This window comes from Balaenoptera physalus (genome assembly GCF_965194825.1).
Source record: "Balaenoptera physalus genome assembly, chromosome: 18".
Classification (NCBI taxonomy): Eukaryota; Metazoa; Chordata; class Mammalia; order Artiodactyla; family Balaenopteridae; genus Balaenoptera; species Balaenoptera physalus.
The window spans coordinates 78,424,216-78,442,796 of NC_138899.1; the positions used below are offsets into that span (position 1 = coordinate 78,424,216).

At 41.7% G+C, this 18,581-nt stretch overlaps 1 protein-coding gene across 16 annotated transcripts in view; it reads right to left on the reverse strand.

Moving 5' to 3' along the window:
• The window catches only part of NUP58 (nucleoporin 58), a 44,233-nt gene extending 41,198 nt beyond the window's left edge, over window positions 1–3,035 (reverse strand). For all 16 annotated transcript variants that reach the window (XM_082435334.1, XM_082435343.1, XM_082435341.1 and 13 more), the window contains exon 1: window positions 2,700–3,035. In XM_082435334.1, the coding sequence (XP_082291460.1) occupies window positions 2,700–2,806 (107 nt within the window). In that variant the 5' untranslated portion in view covers window positions 2,807–3,035. The remainder of the gene's footprint in view (window positions 1–2,699) is intronic.
• Window positions 3,036–18,581: the final 15,546 nt, after the last annotated feature.

Consider the following 18,581-nt stretch of genomic DNA (forward strand, 5'->3'; position numbering starts at 1 on the left):
AAAGCACAGATCTTTAAACAATCAACTGAACCAAAACGTATTTTTAAGAAACATTTTGTTGGCAAATTATGAAGAATCAAATTAAGGAAATGTTTATTATGCTTCCCTTCCTCCCAAACAAGTCAGCAATCCCATGTTTTTACTGCTATTCCATAAATACACAAAAGCTACAAAGTGAAAGTATGTGTTTTTAAGACAATTAAAGTATTTAAAATTTCTTGACAATTTAAGTAAAGATACAATGAAGTGTTTCACAACTTCATAAAGTTGAAAACATTACCAAAGAAAATATATCAAAGTAAAATCTTACTTTCCCAGAGAAGCAAAGGAGAAATTTCTGTGGTAGAAATATTCACTTAAAGAAAAACAAAAAGCTACCTCAGACCTAACCAATTATTGCCTCAACCAATATTATCTGCCAATTCCTCAACAAGGACATGATGTAGAGAAGCCAGCAGACCCTGCCAGATGAGGAATGGAATCCTGCCTTACCGTGGACTTGGGAGCTAACCTAACCTAGGTGCATTTACCGAAAGAATGTTAGGTCTCCAAACCAGTAGCCCAATGGGCAGGTGTTAGACCGTCTCTCCTTTTATTAATTTCCCAAGCCTCTCTACAGCATGTATACATTTTTCTAGTTTATTGCTAATACTTCATTTACTCAATCATTCAACAAGTATTTATAAAAGCCCTGCCAGGCACTGTCACAGGGACTCAGAGTGGTAGATGAGACTCAGGCCCTGCCCTCAGGAAGTCTCCAACCAGAGAAAGAGATTTATCAATCATTCATGCATTCAACAAATACGTATTGAGCTCCACCGTGGCTCCTGGAAAACCAGCATGAAAAGATCTCCACCATCATGGAGCGCAAACAAGTCAACAAAAAATGTAACGAACTGACCCAACTGTGCTAAGTGCTATGGTCCAGGGTAAGGGGTGGAAACCTCTCTACAATGACAGGTCAGAAAAGGCTTCCCTCCGACGTAAGCACCTGAGCCCCACAAGCAGGCATCGGCTCAGCACAAGAGGTCGAAGGGCAATTCCAGGCAGAGGGAACTGCCCTAAAGTGGGAAGGGGTTTGGCCTTCACCTGAGAAACTGAGAAAAAGCCTAAGTCGTGTTCTTCAAACTAAGATCAGGACCCATGAGATGAGCAAAAAATCAATTTAGTAGCTCACAACCATCATTTGTAAAAAAGGAAACGGAACAGAATAGAAAATATCAGGCCAAAAAAAAAAAAGGAAATATCAAAGTGCACAGAAAATATCAAAGAGTAAGGGTAGTATCTTTCGCTGAAATTGTTTCAGTGACTTATCTGTATGCCTGTAGATGTTATTATTACTTTTTTTACAGTTGGGTCTGGATCATTGAATTGGAGCAAACAGAAATGAGAAGATGGGCTCAGGATGTCTGAAGAGGTTCCAGCCTGGGCCTTGCAGACCATGGTAAGGTTTATTTTTACTTCATTCCGAGGATAGTGGAAAATCATTGAAGGGAGGCAATGGGAATTTTTTTTTTTTTTTTAAATCTGGCTACAACGTTGTTAAAAAAAAAAAAAAAAAAGCTGATGTAAAAGCAGTTGAGACAGCAACTGGGATTCCAGAGAACTAATCAAAGTAGGAGGTGATGGGAGCAGTTTTCATCTAACAGGAGAAGGTTACTGGTTGAGAAGCTGGCGGGAATCATTAAGTATTACGATCTTTCATGTAAGCTTCAGGAGAGCAGGACTTATTTATCTTACCACCTAAAGGGGGGCCTACTACTTAGGAATGCGTTCAACAAACATTTGTTCCACGAATGACAAGAGCCTGGAAGTGAAGCAAACGGCAAGTAAAGCATTAAAATGATCAGGCCTTACTGATCAAGTGCACAGAGTGACAGCATAGGAGCTATTAAGGAAAACTCCAGATTTCTGACTTCACTGTGTAGTCTTTGCCCACCCTACCCCCTCCCATACAGGCAAAACTGGAGGGTTTTTTGCCTTGTTGATCTACCAGCTTCGGGAGCTATCTTGTAACTCATTCTAGGCACATTATTTGATTTAATGATCTCCATTTTTATCTTCAAAAGTTTGAGCTCCAAAGAGCAAACCTCACATCATTAAAATGATCTTTACTTTAATTGCCTCTTTCTGGATGTCTGCTGGCCAAATTGCTATCACTTGAAGAGGTGGGGTGGCAGGCTGCACAAAGACGATGACTATGGCGTCTACATTTCACAATTTAAGTAAAAGACAATGAGAGTCAGCACAATGTCCTCACTTGTGATATACTAATTTGCACATACTGTTCAAAACTACCACCAAAAAGTGCTGTAACAAGTATTTGAAACAAAAAAAACAAGAGGACAGATAGGGCCCCATAAGGCACAAACGGTTTGAAAGCGCGTTTAAAATAACCACGAATTCATTAATGTCCCAAAACGTATATCCTGCAATGGCGTCTCAATTAGCGGGGAGAAACTTGTCATTGTTCCCCTTACAATTTCCTATTAAGTCTCTTTTTCTAAAAAGAGCTTAGATCCGACAACCTTAGCTCCATTCATCCCTCCGACATTCACCGGGCGGCGGGATGGGCCCAGAGAAGCGGCGAAACCGCGGCCGGGCCTCCGCGTGGAAGCCGGCGCCCCCCGCCCCGGCCTCCCGCGACCCCCAGGCCGCCCGCCCACAGCCCCGCCGGGAAGGAGGCCGCTCGCGGTTACCTAGACGCCGCGGTCCCGAAGGAGAAACCGCCGCCCGTGCCGCTCCCGCTGGCGGCCACGGTGGAGGAGCCCAGCGTGCTGCTCCCGAAGGAGAACCCCCCGGACATGGCTGCGGGCTCGGCGCGGTCGGCAAGCTAATGGGTCGGTTCGCCGCTCCCGCCTCAAGGCCCAAGCGGGCCGGGCAGCATCGCTCCCGCCCAGCCGCGACCTTGCGCGAACGCGGAGCCCAGCGGCCGCGAAGACCAGCCCGAGGATGTGGAGATGGCGCAACGCAGGTAACCAGCGGCCGCCCGCACGCACCTCCGGGAGCGCGCCCGCCACGCAAGGGCCGCTGGGAGTGGGCGGGGCCGGCGGCCACGCAGGGGCCGCTGGGAGGGGGAGGGGGAGGGGAGGGGAAGGGAGGGGGAGGGGAGGGGAGGGGAAGGGAGGGGGAGGGGAGGGGAGGGGAAGGGAGGGGGAGGGGAGGGGGGAGGGGAGGGGAGGGGAGGGGAGGGGAGGGGAGGGGGCGGCGCCTGGAGGTCCTGATGGGATCGTGTCTGTCTCGGTTCTTCCTGTTTCGGCATCTGTGCTGACGTAACCTTTGCATTATGGCTGTTTAATCTCAGTTATTGCTTATATCCTTGCTTCCTGCAAGGGAGGATGCACAGAGTAGACGGGATAAGAAAAGTACAGAAGCAAGAACGATGTAAGAGTTCCGTGAGCAACCCTTAAACATAAGGAAAATGGGGCTTTAAAGAGGAGATTCCCTCTGACGGGAGGATGAGGAAAGGCTTGCGGGCGGTGGTGAGTTCGAGATTCTGCCTTCATAATGCGGATCCTTATTTTCCCATCAGGGGTTGTTACATTACTCTCGCAGAGGGTTTTCCTACCTGCGATTTCTTCCAGTAAAGTACGTCTTATATGCAACCACCGTATTTGCTTTTCTAAAACAATTCCCACCAGGACACTGCCTTGATCAGAAACCGTGGGACTTCCCGTGTGGCGCTCCGAGTCTTACACATCACGGATCTTTCTAACCTGACGTCTCACAGCTCCCCTTAATGCAGCACTTTCTCCTGCATTGAGCTTGGGCATTGCCACCTGCTATGGACTGAACCGAGTCCCTCCAAAATCCACATGTTGAAACCCTAACCCCGCAATGCGATGGTATTTGGAGATGGAGCCTTTGGGAGGTAGTAAGGTTTAGATGAGGTCATGAGGGTGGGACCCTCATGATAGGATTAGTTCCCTAACAGTAAGAGACACCGGAGAACTCACTTTCTCTGCCTCTGAAGACACATCCAAAAGGCAGCCTTCTGTAAGCCAGGAAGAGAGCCCATGAATACCTTGATCTTGAACTTAGCTTCCTGAACTGTGAGAAATGAATTTCTGTTGTTTAAGCACCCAGTCTGTGGTATTTTATTATTGCAGCTTGAGCAGACTAATACACCATCTCTGTGTATAATTTAAAAATTAAATGCATTTCAAATATTATGGCAGTCACTGTGGGAATGATAAAAAAGAAAAGGGACATATTTGAACTATAGTATAAAGAAAAAGTTCATAGTGATTAAGCAGGAAGAGAAAAAATATTGTGGGTTTTTTGAGCTTCAGTGGTCTAGAGAATGCTATTATCAGTGATGAGTATAGGATGGTCATTAAGAGAACTGGGGATATAAAATCAAAGGGTACTTTTGACTTGGAAACAAAAAAATATAGATCCAGATGATTTTTGTGAAAAGGTAAAAAGTGGCAACCTGTGTGTTAATTCCATTGCATATTCTTTCCAAAACTTTTGAAGAATACCAACATAAAATTAGTAAGAGCAAAATTCCTGGCACTTAAATGCATATATGTTAATTACCAACACATGTAAGATTAGCTGGATGGAAAGAGCATGTAAATATGTAGCAGGGATTAATATAAGACGTTCATAATAGGGGAAACTGGGTGTGGGGTATACAGGAACTCTCTTTGTAATAACTCTGTAAATCTAAAACAGTTCTAAAAATAAGTTTATAAAAGAAAATAGTAAGAAGATCACTCAGAGAGGAGAATTTGGAGGGGAACCACTCAAATTGACAAACTATTTTTTTTTTTTTTTTTTTTTTTTTAGTATACACAGAATAACTCTTGATTTATTTAATCTTTGGTTTCTTTTATCAGCATTTTATAGTTTTGCACATATAGTTCCTATACATATTTTGTTAGATTTATATTTAAGTACTTCATTTTTATGGTACAATATACATGGTATGTTTTTTTTTTGTTTTTAATATTAACTAGAAATTTATTTATTTTTGGCTGTGGTGGGTTTTTGTTTCTGTGCGAGGGCTTTCTCTAGTTGCGGCAAGCGGGGGCCACTCTTCATCGCGGTGCGCGGGCCTCTCACTGTCGCGGCCTCTCTTGTTGCGGAGCACAGGCTCCAGACGCGCAGGCTCAGTAGTTGTGGCTCACGGGCCCAGTTGCTCCGCGGCACGTGGGATCTTCCCAGACCAGGGCTCGAACCCGTGTCCCCTGCATTGGCAGGCAGACTCTCAACCACTGCACCACCAGGGAAGCCCGACAAACTATTTTTTAAACTTTATTTTAAAAAAATTTTAGTACAGCATTTCTGTCTTGTATCTGTCAGAGTAGTTTAAGTTATTGCTGCAGAAACCCCAAAATCCCACACAAAGGCGCACTGCAGAAATGGAAACTGGAATATTTGATAAGCAGTATTACAATCTACCACATGCCTCTAGAGGCACCAAATGTAAGACTGGACCTCAAAGAGGCTTTGTGATCTTATATGCCTTCTTCTGTTTGTCCTATTAGCAAAAAGAAAAGAAATTATTACCCGTATGCGCTACAGAAATAAAATTCCAAAGAAAGCAGTTTCTGTAAACCCAATTGTTTGTTTATTTAACTGAAAACTTCACAGTAAGGTGGCAATAACATAAGCTTCATGCCTGTGTAAGATAAAACCCCTTCCAGCCAGGCAAAACCATGGAGCCCTGGAATTTGCCTTTACCTTTCTTTCCTGACAAGAGTAACATCCTACTCCAAAGCATGTTTCCAAATACTCTTATTGGACATTATGGGACCTGAACCCATGTATCAGTTTTATGTGAACTGCTTCTTTCAGAGGATGAAGCAAGTGATTTGAATTCTAACTTCGATAGCAAGCCATTTTGCTTCCCCTTATTTTTTATATTGTGAACATTCTGTTAAGAAACCCCATCTTTTGCTGATTTACTGGCTGTATGATGACATTGTTAATGTTATAATCAAGCTGAATTATCTGAAAGGCAATAGTACTGTAAAAAATTCTAATTTGGATTTGCATTAAAGTATCTAAATAGGCTTGCTCTAGTGGTGTGTTGAGATCAGAATAACCCTTTGAGAAGTTAAGAGGGTCTAACACAGAGAGGAAGTGAAATCCTCAAGCCTATTTAAAGGGATCTGTAATAAGTATGGTCTGATCCTCTGAAATATCCAAGTTAGAAGTTATCTTTTAGAGACTATCTATAACCAGTGTCCCTCTACCTTGAATTTCTTAGAAGGGCTGTATTGACTTTAAAGATTTAGATAGTGTTTTTCCTCTAAAAATCCTACTAAATTTTCAAAAGATCCAACAACAACAAAATTTATAGAGAGATAGATCCATAATGAAACTGTGACTAAATATTAACAATCAGTGACTCTAAGGTGGGGTATATGGGTGTTCCTGTACTATTCTTTCTACTTTTCTTTAGGCTTGAAGTTTTTCAAAATGTAAAGTTGGGGAGGAAAGACTAAAGCTAAAACAAAAGTTCCCAACAACAGATCAAAACAGTGATGATCTGATAAAGTTTTCACCTGTCATCCCCCAAATGAGAAAAGTGAAAGAACTATAGGGAGTTTTCCATGAAGCTAAATGTATTTAATTCAAAGTGTGGTCATTTACTTTGAAATTATGTTCTTCCTATGTGTGAGTGTGGGGCATGGGGCGTGAAAAAGTCGCCTTCATGACCTGACGATCATAGTGGATAAGCTAAGATCAGGAGAAGAAGCTTGGCGATGTCAGCATAAAATAAACGAGGGAAGCTGTCTTGTCGCCACCAATTTTTATTCTTCCCCTTTTCCTTAAAAATAATCCCAGGGGGCTTCCCTGGTGGCGCAGTGGTTGAGAATCTGCCTGCCGATGCAGGGGACGCGGGTTCGAGCCCTGGTCTGGGAGGATCCCACGTGCCGCGTAGCAACTGGGCCCGTGAGCCACAATTGCTGAGCCTGCGCGTCTGGAGCCTGTGCTCCGCAATGGGAGAGGCCGCGGGGGTGAGAGGCCCGCGCACCGCGATGAAGAGTGGCCCCCGCTTGCCGCAACTAGAGAAAGCCCTCGCACAGAAACGAAGACCCAACACAGTCATAAATAAAATAAATAAATAAAATTTAAAAAGGAAAAAAAATATATATATATATTAAAAAAATAATAATCCCAGGACTTCCCTGGTGACACAGTGGTTAAGAATCCGCCTGCTAGTGCAGGGGACGTGGGTTCGAGCCCTGGTCCAGGAAGATCCCACATGCCACGGAGCAACTAGGCCCATGCACTACAACTACTGAGCCCGCGTGCTGCAACTACGTAAGCCTGCGCTCCACAACAAGAGAAGCCACCGCAATGAGAAGCCCGCACACCTCAATGAAGAGTAGGCCCCGCTCGCGCAACTAGAGAAAGCCCGCACGCAGCAACAAAGACCCAACGCAGCCAAAAAATAAATAAATAATTTTTAAAAAAATCCCAACTTCCCTGGTGGCGCAGTGGTTAAGAATCCGCCTGCCAATGCAGGGGACACGGGTTTGAGCCCTGGTCCGGGAAGATCCCACATGCCGCAGAGCCACTAAGCCCGTGAGCCACAACTACTGAGCCCGCACACCACAACTACTGAGCCCACACGGCTAGAGCCTGTGCTCCACAACAAGAGAAGCCACCGCAATGAAGAGTATCCCTCGCTTGCCGTAACTAGAGAAAGCCTGAGCGCAGCAACGAAGACCCAACACAGCCAAAAGTAAATAAATAAATAAATTTATTTAAAAAATAATAATAATCCCAATTTTATTCAAGGTGGCACACTAACCAGAATCCCAGCTTCCTTTACAGGTAAATGTGGTTGATTAGATGTAAGTGACATGAGATGAGCGTTGGCTCATTTAGAGGAGGAGAGAGCTGGCATACATCCCTTTTGCCTTTCTCCTCTTTCTTTCTTCCTGCTGCCTGGAACTCAAGACACATGGCTGGCTCTCCAACAGCCATCTTGGGCCGTGAGGAACTTAAGAATGGAAGTCATATGCTAAGGAGGATGTAGCAGAAAAACAGTAAGAACACTGGTCGTCGATGATATTATAGAACCACTGAAACGACCCTGGTCTGCCTACCATCCGATTTCTTTTCAGAGAAAAATCAACTTCTGTGTTAAGCCATTATAGTTGAGTCCCATTATTCTAAATTTAGGATACCATCTTTAGTAGGAATCCACACTAAAAGATGAATTTTACACGTGTTACTGGAGAAACATAGGAAATATCCAACATGAACCAAGGTCTAGAACATCTATAGGACTGGAATATAACAATAAATGCTGTTTAATATTGATAATATTAATTGATATTAATGATATTAATTTAATATTCTGGCACATATTCATAGACCAATATCCACTTCTGTGAAGCAGGAATGCATTCTTAAGACTTTCCCATAGCATGGATAAAATTTCCCCCAAGCCTGTCCAATTCCCTTTGATCCATTTTCCTATACCTTAATTAGGCCTCTTTTGGTTGCAAGCAATAGAAATCCTCTCAACAGAGTTCAAGCACAAGTGTATGTACGTGTGGGGGAGACATAAGAAGACAGATATATTGTACAGATACTGAGAAGTTTCAAGTGAATCTAGAAGAAGAATAGCCAGCCCTTGAGTATATCGGAAACCAAGAGCTAGCTCGTTAAGAAACGAACTGGAGAGGGTGGTACCTCCTTCAGGGAATGAGGCTGTCTGGAGGTCCCAGAGGATGGGCGAAGGGTTAACTGATTGACTGAGTGCCTGAGGGAGAAAGAGGGGGCCTTCATACATCAGTGATGCCAGATAATAATGGGGCTAGCCAAGTAAGACCTGATTCCCAGGGAGCAGAGGCAGCAGCTAGCAAGCAAATGGGGGGAAAGTGGGATAAGCCTATAACTCCTAAACATCAGATTGTTCTAAAACCCAAGAGTGACCGGTCCTTCTCTACGAGCTCAAGCTCCTACTGAGGAGAGGGTAAAGGATAGCTGACAAAGCAGGCTTGGAGGGCAGCCGTGGAGAAAAAGAAAGCTGCCGCCTGCTTCACCCCTGAAGAGCCCAGTGTTCAATAAAGTGGTTACACAGAGTAGGGCACGACTGGCCACTGTATAGACCAAAATTGAGAGCGGGTACAAATGGACAGAAAGTGCAGACACATATGCCCCTGGGGTAAATCACCAAGATTCACTTATCTAAAGGATTCAGAGAGAAGGTCACACAGTTAGGAAAAGCAGAAAAATTTCAAATAACTTTGAAGACAGAATAAGGGGCAAGCTTCCAAACCCTCATATCCTGAGAGAGTGAGGTGCACATTGACCTGGAAACATTACACGAGGTCTCAACTTCAGCATGAGACTGAAGCAGCCCTGTACGTGGCCTAACCTGGAGGTGTGCACTTGGCTGGACCTCCTCAATCACAGGTTATAGAATCCCAGATATGATCACTGGAATACAGCATGCAGTGCACTCAGATAAGAACAAATATTTCATCCTTCACTCAGTCTCCCCAGATGAACACAGCCTGATCCAAATAAATTTCTGAACTCAGAATTAACTTGAGGCTCAGGAGGTATACAGATACCTATGGGGATTCCAAGATGCCCTCTGCTTGATACACATGTACACACAACTGTTATTTATAGAATTTATTAAGGCCAGCTGCTATGCTTAACGGATTTTGGTTCATTATTTCACTTAACCAAAACAAATAACTCCATGGAGGAGATAAAGGTAAGTATTGCTATTTACAGAAAAGGAAACCAGGAGTTGGAGAAGTTAAATAATTTTACTAAATTCACAGTTATTAAGGGGCAGATATGAGATCTGAATTCAAACAGCTTTGATTCCAGAAAGAATTCTGAGCCTAGGCTTCAGCTTCTGCAGTAATCCACCTACAAATAAAAGCTGAGAAATGCAGCCAAGTGAAATATTCTTGCTCTTTTAATGACTTATTTCTATTTAAGAAACACCCAGATTAGGAAGTGTGATTGCTTTCATAATATCCCATTAGACGGTAAGCAGTAAATATAATTATAAAAGCATTAACATTTAATTTTAAAATATGAAATGTTTTCTCATATGACAATCATAGCATCAGACATCTCTTGTGTATTTTATAGGGGAACTAAGTGGGTTTTTTAAAAAAAAAAAAAAGTGTAAAAATAAACACTAAGCATTAGGGAGAAATGAATGTGGAAGACTGATTCCTGATTATTTCAAACCATCATGATTGTTTACTTACTGCTTTTTGTGTATTTGTTAATTTTTGATGCAAAAAACCCTCCAGTTTTAAATGCAAGGTCAACTAAGAAAATTATATTTTATTAAAGTCATCAATAACTAGTATGTTATTTTAAGTAGTCTTTGTAGGCACATATAAGGCAAAATCTAGGTGTCTCCTAGAAGTTGTATAATAAAGGAAATTATAAATATACACATCCAGACAAAATTAAGCAAAGCACAGATATTTTAAGACTCCCTCCAAAAGACAGCATGGCTTCCAGGCTACATCTTGATAGGAACTTAGCAGACCAAGTGGCATTTCTAAAGAAATGGGGTCTCAGCATGGAGATGTTTAGAAACTAGACTGGGGATATGTAATATATCCCTATGATACTGAGCCGTCAGGGCTGCCCCCAGAGGCTTTCCTGGCCCAGAAACACTGCTCTCTTGTCTTGTAGTTGGTACATCACAACTACAGATGGGTTTACAGCTGCATCAGGATCTTGGCTGAATGACAACAGCCTGTCATATCATTTAGGTCATTTCCCTTGCCCGAATTCATGCTAACTAAGCAAGCTTCTCAATGCAAAGTGTCCACTTAGCTTTATAGGAAGAGAATATGCTGACCCTCACCGCTGTCTGCTTTAACGTGTGTTTCTCATGGTCAATGATCAAGCTGGTATTTTGATATTCACCAGTCTGACTAACCCTAAGAGACAGAACTCTTCTTGGCTGGCTGGCCTTCCCTCGGGTTAGCTTATAAGTCTCAGGGACTCCTCCCTTGGTGCTGTAACTGTATTAAGTGATCTGTTTGCGTAAGTAATGTGATTACGACAGCAGGAAATCTGGTAATTTTTATTGATCCAACTTTTTTAGGGAAGGTTAGAATTTAGGGACACTGGTGCACATAGAGGTCCTCTTAAATTGGACCCTATGCTTTATGAACATTAGTAAGAATAAAAATGAGTCTCAGTGAACAAAACTCTTCTCCTTTATAGTGTCTATTCATTTCCCTTGAGTGAACCCACCCCTTTGTCGTGACAGAGGAACTGGGGCTCTTTGTTATCTTGTAGTTCTCACCGGGGCAGAGCTAGCGACAGGGAAGCAGATGGTCTGGATCATTTGCATCCTGTGTGTGGTGTCCAACTGGGGCTTCTACTCAGGCTCTGCTACTGCTGCTAACAGGACATCTGTTCCCAGGGCTCCTTGTGTCCATTCCCATGCACAAGACCTTCAAGTTGTGATGTGCGAGATCCCCAATAAAAGTGCCACATCGCCACCCCATCATTCTGTAGCAATCTTGGCCAATTATCAAGCTCTCCGACAAAGATTGTTCTCAATTAACATTTTACTACTTGAAAGGATGGTCAAAGATGATCAGATATTAGAGGAGCGTTCTGACATGAAAGTCAGAAGCCAAAACAACAAACCTAGAAAGAAACCTTGAGGGAATGGAGATAATTTGGGAAGCAAAAACAAACAGTCAAACAAACAAATACCTTATATACCTAGAGAGATGAGATCCACAAAATCAGAACAAGGTGATAGGAAAAGAAAACAAACAGAAAATGTATATAAACAAAAAGAACTCTTGGGGCTTCCCTGGTGGCGCAGTGGTTAAGAATCCGCCTGCCAATGTAGGGGACACGGGTTTGAGCCCTGGTCCAGGAAGATCCCACATGCCGCGAAGCAGCTAAGCCCGTGTGTCACAGCTACTGAGCCCGCGAGCCACAACTACTGAAGTCTGTGCGCCTAGAGCCCGTGCTCCGCAACAAGAGAAGCCACCGCAATGAGAAGCCCATGCACCGCAACGAAGAGTAGCCCCCGCTTGCCGCAACTAGAGAAAGCCCTTGTGCAGCAATGAAGACCCAACGCAGCCAAAACTAAACAAATTAAAAAAAAAAAAAAAGAACTCTTGCTAACATTCCAGTAGGAAAAGGCATACCTAGGGCCCAGATCTTGGATTCTAATATCATTCTTCAATAAAAGAACCAGAGCTCTTTGGAGAAATAGTTAATTCTAAGGGCTGGGGTGGGAAAGATGCAAAATGAGGTGCGAGCTTCTTGTAGTGCCAGAAAGTAAGGAAGTGCTAAAAACAAACAAACAAAACCCCCAGTATTGATGGGGGTATGTCAAAGGGATAGAGGAGCCAAGTGAAAGAGCTGCTAATGGCCAAAACCAGAACAATTTGAGCAAGAAAATAAATGAAGAACTATCAGAATATAGCCTGAAGTATAAAATAAATATTCATGAGCCCATACTGATATAAACAAATGATGGAGTAAATAAGTAAATGGGAGAGAACAGAAAATTTTCTTGTGCAGAAGAATTTCAAACAACTTATTTAGAAACTCAGCCCTCAAAGATGGGGTGTATAACTCCTTCCTCCTTAAGTATGAACTTTGAATAGTGAGCTCCTTTGAGAGAGGAGAGGATAGAAATGGGGGAAAATAGTAACTTTACAGTGGAGAAACTTGACAAACACTACCTCAGCCAGGCGATCAAGGTGTACAACAACAATGATAAATCATATTGACAATATGACTTGATATTGATATGATGTGATAAGAATGGCATTTTATCTGTCTGGGCTTCTCCCCCAAAGCCCTTAACCCTGGTCTAACTATGAGAAAAACTTTAGACAAATTCCAGTAGAGGGGCATTCAACAAAATACCTGACCAGTATTCCAAAAAACTGTCAAAATTGAGTTTTCTATTCTGTAAACACAGTACATCTCTCCATTTATTTAGGTCTTCTGTGTGTGTGTGTGTGTAATATCTATCTACCTATCTATGTTTCTATCTCTTTAACTCTCTATCTCTCCATCCATCCTTCCATCCATCCATCCATCCATCCATCCATCCATGTAGTTTTATAACATGCCCTATAGAGATCATATACACATTTTGCTAAATTTATTTTTTGATATTCTTTTTAAGCTGTGGCAAATACATCTTTTTAAAATTCCATTTTCTCCTTATACTAACTTAGAACTTATGTGCTGTTTCTATATTTTATCAGTTACCCTAGAAATTAAAACATATGTAAATATAACTTTTTAAGGCTAAAATTAACCAACACTCCTACCGTCTTCTAAGAGAATACAAGTATTTTAGAGTATTTTATCTCATGCCTAAATCATATATTTGAATTCTTTTCTTTTTAAACTTCTTAAAACTTTATTAAAATTTCGTGCCATCAATATTTGTTTACATTTACAAATTTCTTTACATTAAAAAAACTTCATTTCTTTTTTATCTTAGATCTTCCATCTGTGATCATTTTCCTTATCCTTAAGTATACTTTTGAATAATTTGCTTTAATATGGGTCATGGCAAATTCTCTCAGTCTGTATTTTTTGTTTGAAAATGTCTGGGTTTTTTTTTTTCCATTTTCATTTTTTGAAAGATATTTTGGGAAGAGAATTCTAGATTGTCATTGTTTTCCTTCTGCATATTGAAGATACTATTCCAGTGTTATATGGCTTCCTCAGTTGCTGAGACGTCAGCTGTCAGTTTAATTGTTGATCAACTGGAGGTAATTTGTTCCTCTTCTAGTCTGGATGATTTTAAGCTCTCCAGTTTTGTCTTTGGTGTTGCCATAGTGAATTCACCATAGTGATTCTAGTTCACTTCGGTGTGTCTAGATATGGATTTCTTTTTATTTATTCCTCTTGGAATTCATTGAGCTTCCATATTCTGTGGATTGGTGTCTTCCATGCATTCTGAAAAATGTCAGGTATTATATTATCTTTGCCCCAGTCTCTCTACCCCCCTTCTCTTCTTGTGAAACTGTGGCAAGACTTATGTTAGACCTTTTCATGCTATCCTCCATTTCTCTTAACTTCTGTTTCATATTTACAATCTTTTTGTCTCTCTGTATTCCTTTCTGGGTAATTTTCAAAAGTAACTTCCAGTTTTCTAATTCTTTCTTCTACTGTGTCTAATCTGTTAAACCCATTCAGTGGGTTTTCCATTTCAAATTTTGTATTTCATTTATAAAAGTTCTATTTGTTTCTTCTTCATGTCTGCTCATTAAGACACTGCTTTTCCCATACACTGCATATATTTTCATCATGTCTCATTTCTTTAAACATAATGAGCATTGAGCATAATTGTTTTATAAACTAAGCCTGATAGTTATAAAAGCTCTTATTGCCACTCATGCTGTTCTTGCAAATTATCTCTTGAGAATTGCTTCCTTGTGTGCTAGTTATCTTTTATTGTGACTAACAATTTTCCTTGGAAAGTTAATTGTAAGAATTATTTAAAACCTATTGTAGAGTGGCATTCCACCCAAAATGGATTTGAGTTTGCTTTAATAACATTCCTAGGCACTACTAATCCCAAACTTTTAAAACTATATTCACAACTTGAAGTTTTTCTGAAAGTTTTTTAGGTGGTATGAATCTAGGTTGTAAATTCATCTAATAACATTTTTGTGGTTATAATATTTGCAAGACAGGAGATTGTTGCCCCCTCCTGTTTCTTAATGTCAAGGTGAATTTCCCACAGTATTCTGGGCATTGGATTGGTTGAGTTTCCTTCTGGCCCAGGCTTTATGTAGGGAGAGTCCCCCATTGTACTTCCTCCCTGGGGTGGGCTCTAGACTTTGACTTCTGGACTTTACGTCCTGTGAGAGCATCAAAACAGGTACTAAATTCACCTGGTTTGGAAATGGCCCTCTTGCAGGAATTTCCGTATCCTGCTTACCTTTCTGGGTATACACTTTCCCTTATATTTTGCACTTGTAAGTCCTCACTCTCTTCTCAGTTACTTTATAGGTGTTTTATAGGATTTGATTTTCTATTTTATTTTAATATATTTTATTTATTTATTTATGGCCGTGTTGGGTCTTCGTTGTTGCACGCAGGTTTTCTCTAGTTGTGGCGAGCGGGGGCTGCTCTTCATTGTGGTACTCGGGCTTCTCATTGCAGTGGCTTCTCTCATTGTGGAGCACGGGCTCTAGGTGCATGGGCTTCAGTAGTTGTGGCACACGGGCTCAGTACTTGTGGCTCATGGGCTCTAGAGCGCAGGCTCAGCAGTTGTGGCTCACGGGCATAGTTGCTCCGTGGCATGTGGGATCTTCCTGGACCAGGGCTCGAATCTGTGTCCCCTGCATTGGCAGGCGGATTCTTAACCACTGCGCCACTAGGGAAACCTTGATTTTCTATTTTAGATACTATTTTACTTTTTAAAAAAAGCAGAGTCATTTCCTAGCCTATCATATTACCATAACTGAAACTTTTATATGGATTTTGAAAAACAAATCAATATAGAATAGTATTAAGAATACAGAATCTAGAGTCAGACTGTATGGTTTTATCTCATGAATCTAGGCTTTTTCTGCTGTGTGATATTGGACAAGTTACTTAACTTCATTGTGTTTCACTTTCCTCATCTTTAAAATGAGGAAGGTAATAGTATTTTCCCCATAGTACAGGTAAAGCACTTAGTACTCTTTCTGCCACCTTGTAATCATTTAAGCATTAGTTATGATTATTATTACCCTTCTATGAGAATTGGTAAAAGAGACAAAGTGAGAAATGATAAGGGAAGAGGGAGATAGGGTTGTGAGGAGAACATGTTTGGGGATGTGGAATGGAGAAAATGACAAAAATCTGCGGGAAAATAATACAAAAAGAGGTTTTATCAAGGAAGTCTTGATGTATGTTATGCTATATAATTCACCCTTTTCTGCTTTTTCAGAAGATCTTCTGGAAAAAACCTGCTTTAGTTTTCAATTTTTTTTTAGCCGGATTTGTGTCTTTTGGATGTGATACTGTACCGAGGCTGGTTTCTAGGTCGCGAATCTTATCCTCATTATGTAATCCCCGTGAGTATCTCCATTGCTTTGAAAATCTGTCTGAAACATAGCCTGCACTCAAAACAAAGCAACACCAAGACGACTTGAATGAAATAAATGAATGAAACACTGGCAAAATAAAACGTAATTTTTAATTAGAAAAGAAAATCTAGAGGGTAGAGAGGCCTTTGTAGCACCAAACAGAGTAAGAAAGATGATGTAAAAATGGTGATGATGTTTTAAAAATAGCATTTTCTAGTTACAAAAGACTGAAGCTGCTTAGGACAGAGCACTTGGAGAACATAGAGCAGGGCTCCTCCGCCTCGGCACTACTGAGATCTTGGGCTGGATAATTCTTTGGTGGGTGGTTGTGTGCGGGGTGTGTCTGGTGTATTTTAAGGTGCTCAGCAGCAGACCCAGCCTCTACCCACTGGATGCCAGTAGCACCCCCCGACACACACTCCTAGTTGTGACAACCAAAAATGTCTCTAGATGTCCCAAATGTCCCCTGGGGGCAAAATCACTCCAGGCTGAAATCACTTCAGCATGGCTGAAACAGAGGAATTACAAAAGTCACCTGTTATCCTAACCATCTAGAAATGTAAGTATTTCGTTTTAAATAAATAAAAATGACCCAACACACTCACATTGAACCTACCATTCTATAGCCGGTTTATTTTTCACTCAGTAATTCAGCATCAACACTTTTGTTATGTAATGTTCCTCTACAGCATAACTTGTTTTTGTAGTGTGAGTACTTTCTAATAAAATAAACTTAACTTCTCCCTCCTGCCCCTTGTTTCATTGTTGTCATTAATTTCACTTATATGTAAGCATTTCACAGGGTACAGAATTCTAGGTTGGTGGACTTCTCTGTTAACACTTTATTTCATTCCCCTCTCTTCTTGCTTGCACGCTTTCTGAAGAGAAGTCAGATCTGATTCTTTTCCTTGCTCCTCTATAGATAAGGGTTTCTCCCACCCCTGCCTTCTTCAGGATTTCTGTTTTTAATCTTTGATTTTCCATGGTTCGAGAATGATTGTAGTTTTTCTGGCATTTATCCTGCTTGGTGTTCTCTGAGGGTTTGGTGTATGACATTAATTTGGGGGAAATTTCCAGTCATTATTGTTTCAAATATTTGTTTCTGTTCCTTTCCCTCTTTCCTCCCCTTTAGATATTCCCATTACATGTATGTTACACCTTTTGTAGTTGTCCCACAGTCCTTGGGCATTCTGTTCTGTTTCTGTCAGTCTTTGTTCTTTCTCTTTTTCAGTTTTGGAGGCTTCTATAGAGGTATCCTCAAGCTCAGAGATTCTTTCCTGCATCACATGTGTTCTACTCATAAGCCTATTGAAGGCATTCTTCATTTCTGTTGTAGTGCTTTTTACCTGTAGCATTTCTTCTTGGTTCTTTCTTAGAATCTCCATCTCTCTGCTCACATTGCCTGTGTGTTCTTGCATTCTGTCTACTTTACCCATCAGAGCCCTTAGCCTATTCATCCTAATTGTTTTAAATTCCCTGTCTGATAATTTTAACATCTGTGCCGTAGCTGAGTCTGGTTTTGAGGCTTGCTCTTTCTCTTCAAACTGTGTTTTTGCCTTCTAGTATGTCTTGTCTCCTGGATAGTCAGACACGATGTACTGGGTGAAACGACCTGCCCGGCACTGGGTCCCAGGGAGGTTGCTGCTGGTGGGTTTCCGCTCCCATAAGTTGTTGTTCTCTGTACTTGCCTGTCTCTCTCTCTCTCTCTCTCTCTCTCTCTCTCTCTCTCTAATTTGGGGGTCAGTGGTTTGCCCTGTGACCTCAGTTCTCTCATAGATCTAAATAAAGTTGCTGATTTTTCAGTTTGTTCAGCTTTTACTTTTAGTCACATAATTTTTTTTAAATTAATTAATTAATTTATTTATTTTTGGCTGTGTTGGGTCTTTGCTGCTGTGCACGGGCTTTCTCTAGTTGCCGCGAGCAGGAGCTGCTCTTCGTTGCGGTGCACGGGCTTCTCACTGTGGTGGCTTCTCTTGTTGCGGAGCACAGGCTCTAGGCACGTGGCTGCAGTAGTTGTGGCACACAGGCTCAGTAGTTGTGGCTTGCGGGCTCAGTAGTTGTGGTGCACGGGCTTAGTTGCTCCGTGGCATGTAGGATCTTCCCGGACCAGTGTTCGAACCCTGTCCCCTGCATTGGCAGGCGGATTCTTAACCAGTGCGCCACGAGGGAAGTCCCTACTCACATAATTTTTAAGGTATGCTGATATCAACAGTGTATGGACATACCACACTTTACATAACAATCCCATAATATTGGAGATTGTGATGGATTCAAATAAGGCTAAAATAAATACATCTGATTATTTCCTTAGAGTAGATTCTTGTGAGAAGAACTGCAGCTCAGACAAAAGACGAAGTACTGAAATTTGGTGTCACCCTGTCTCGCCCTCACCCACCGAATTCTCTTCGCACAGCACGTCCACACGACCCTGTCCACCGGGGAGAATTGTTGGCTAGTTTCGCAGGAGAGGCCCGCGCTCTCCCGGGGGTTGGAAGGCCTCCACCGACAGGAGGCGCTGTGGTCCTCACGGCGGCCCCAAGC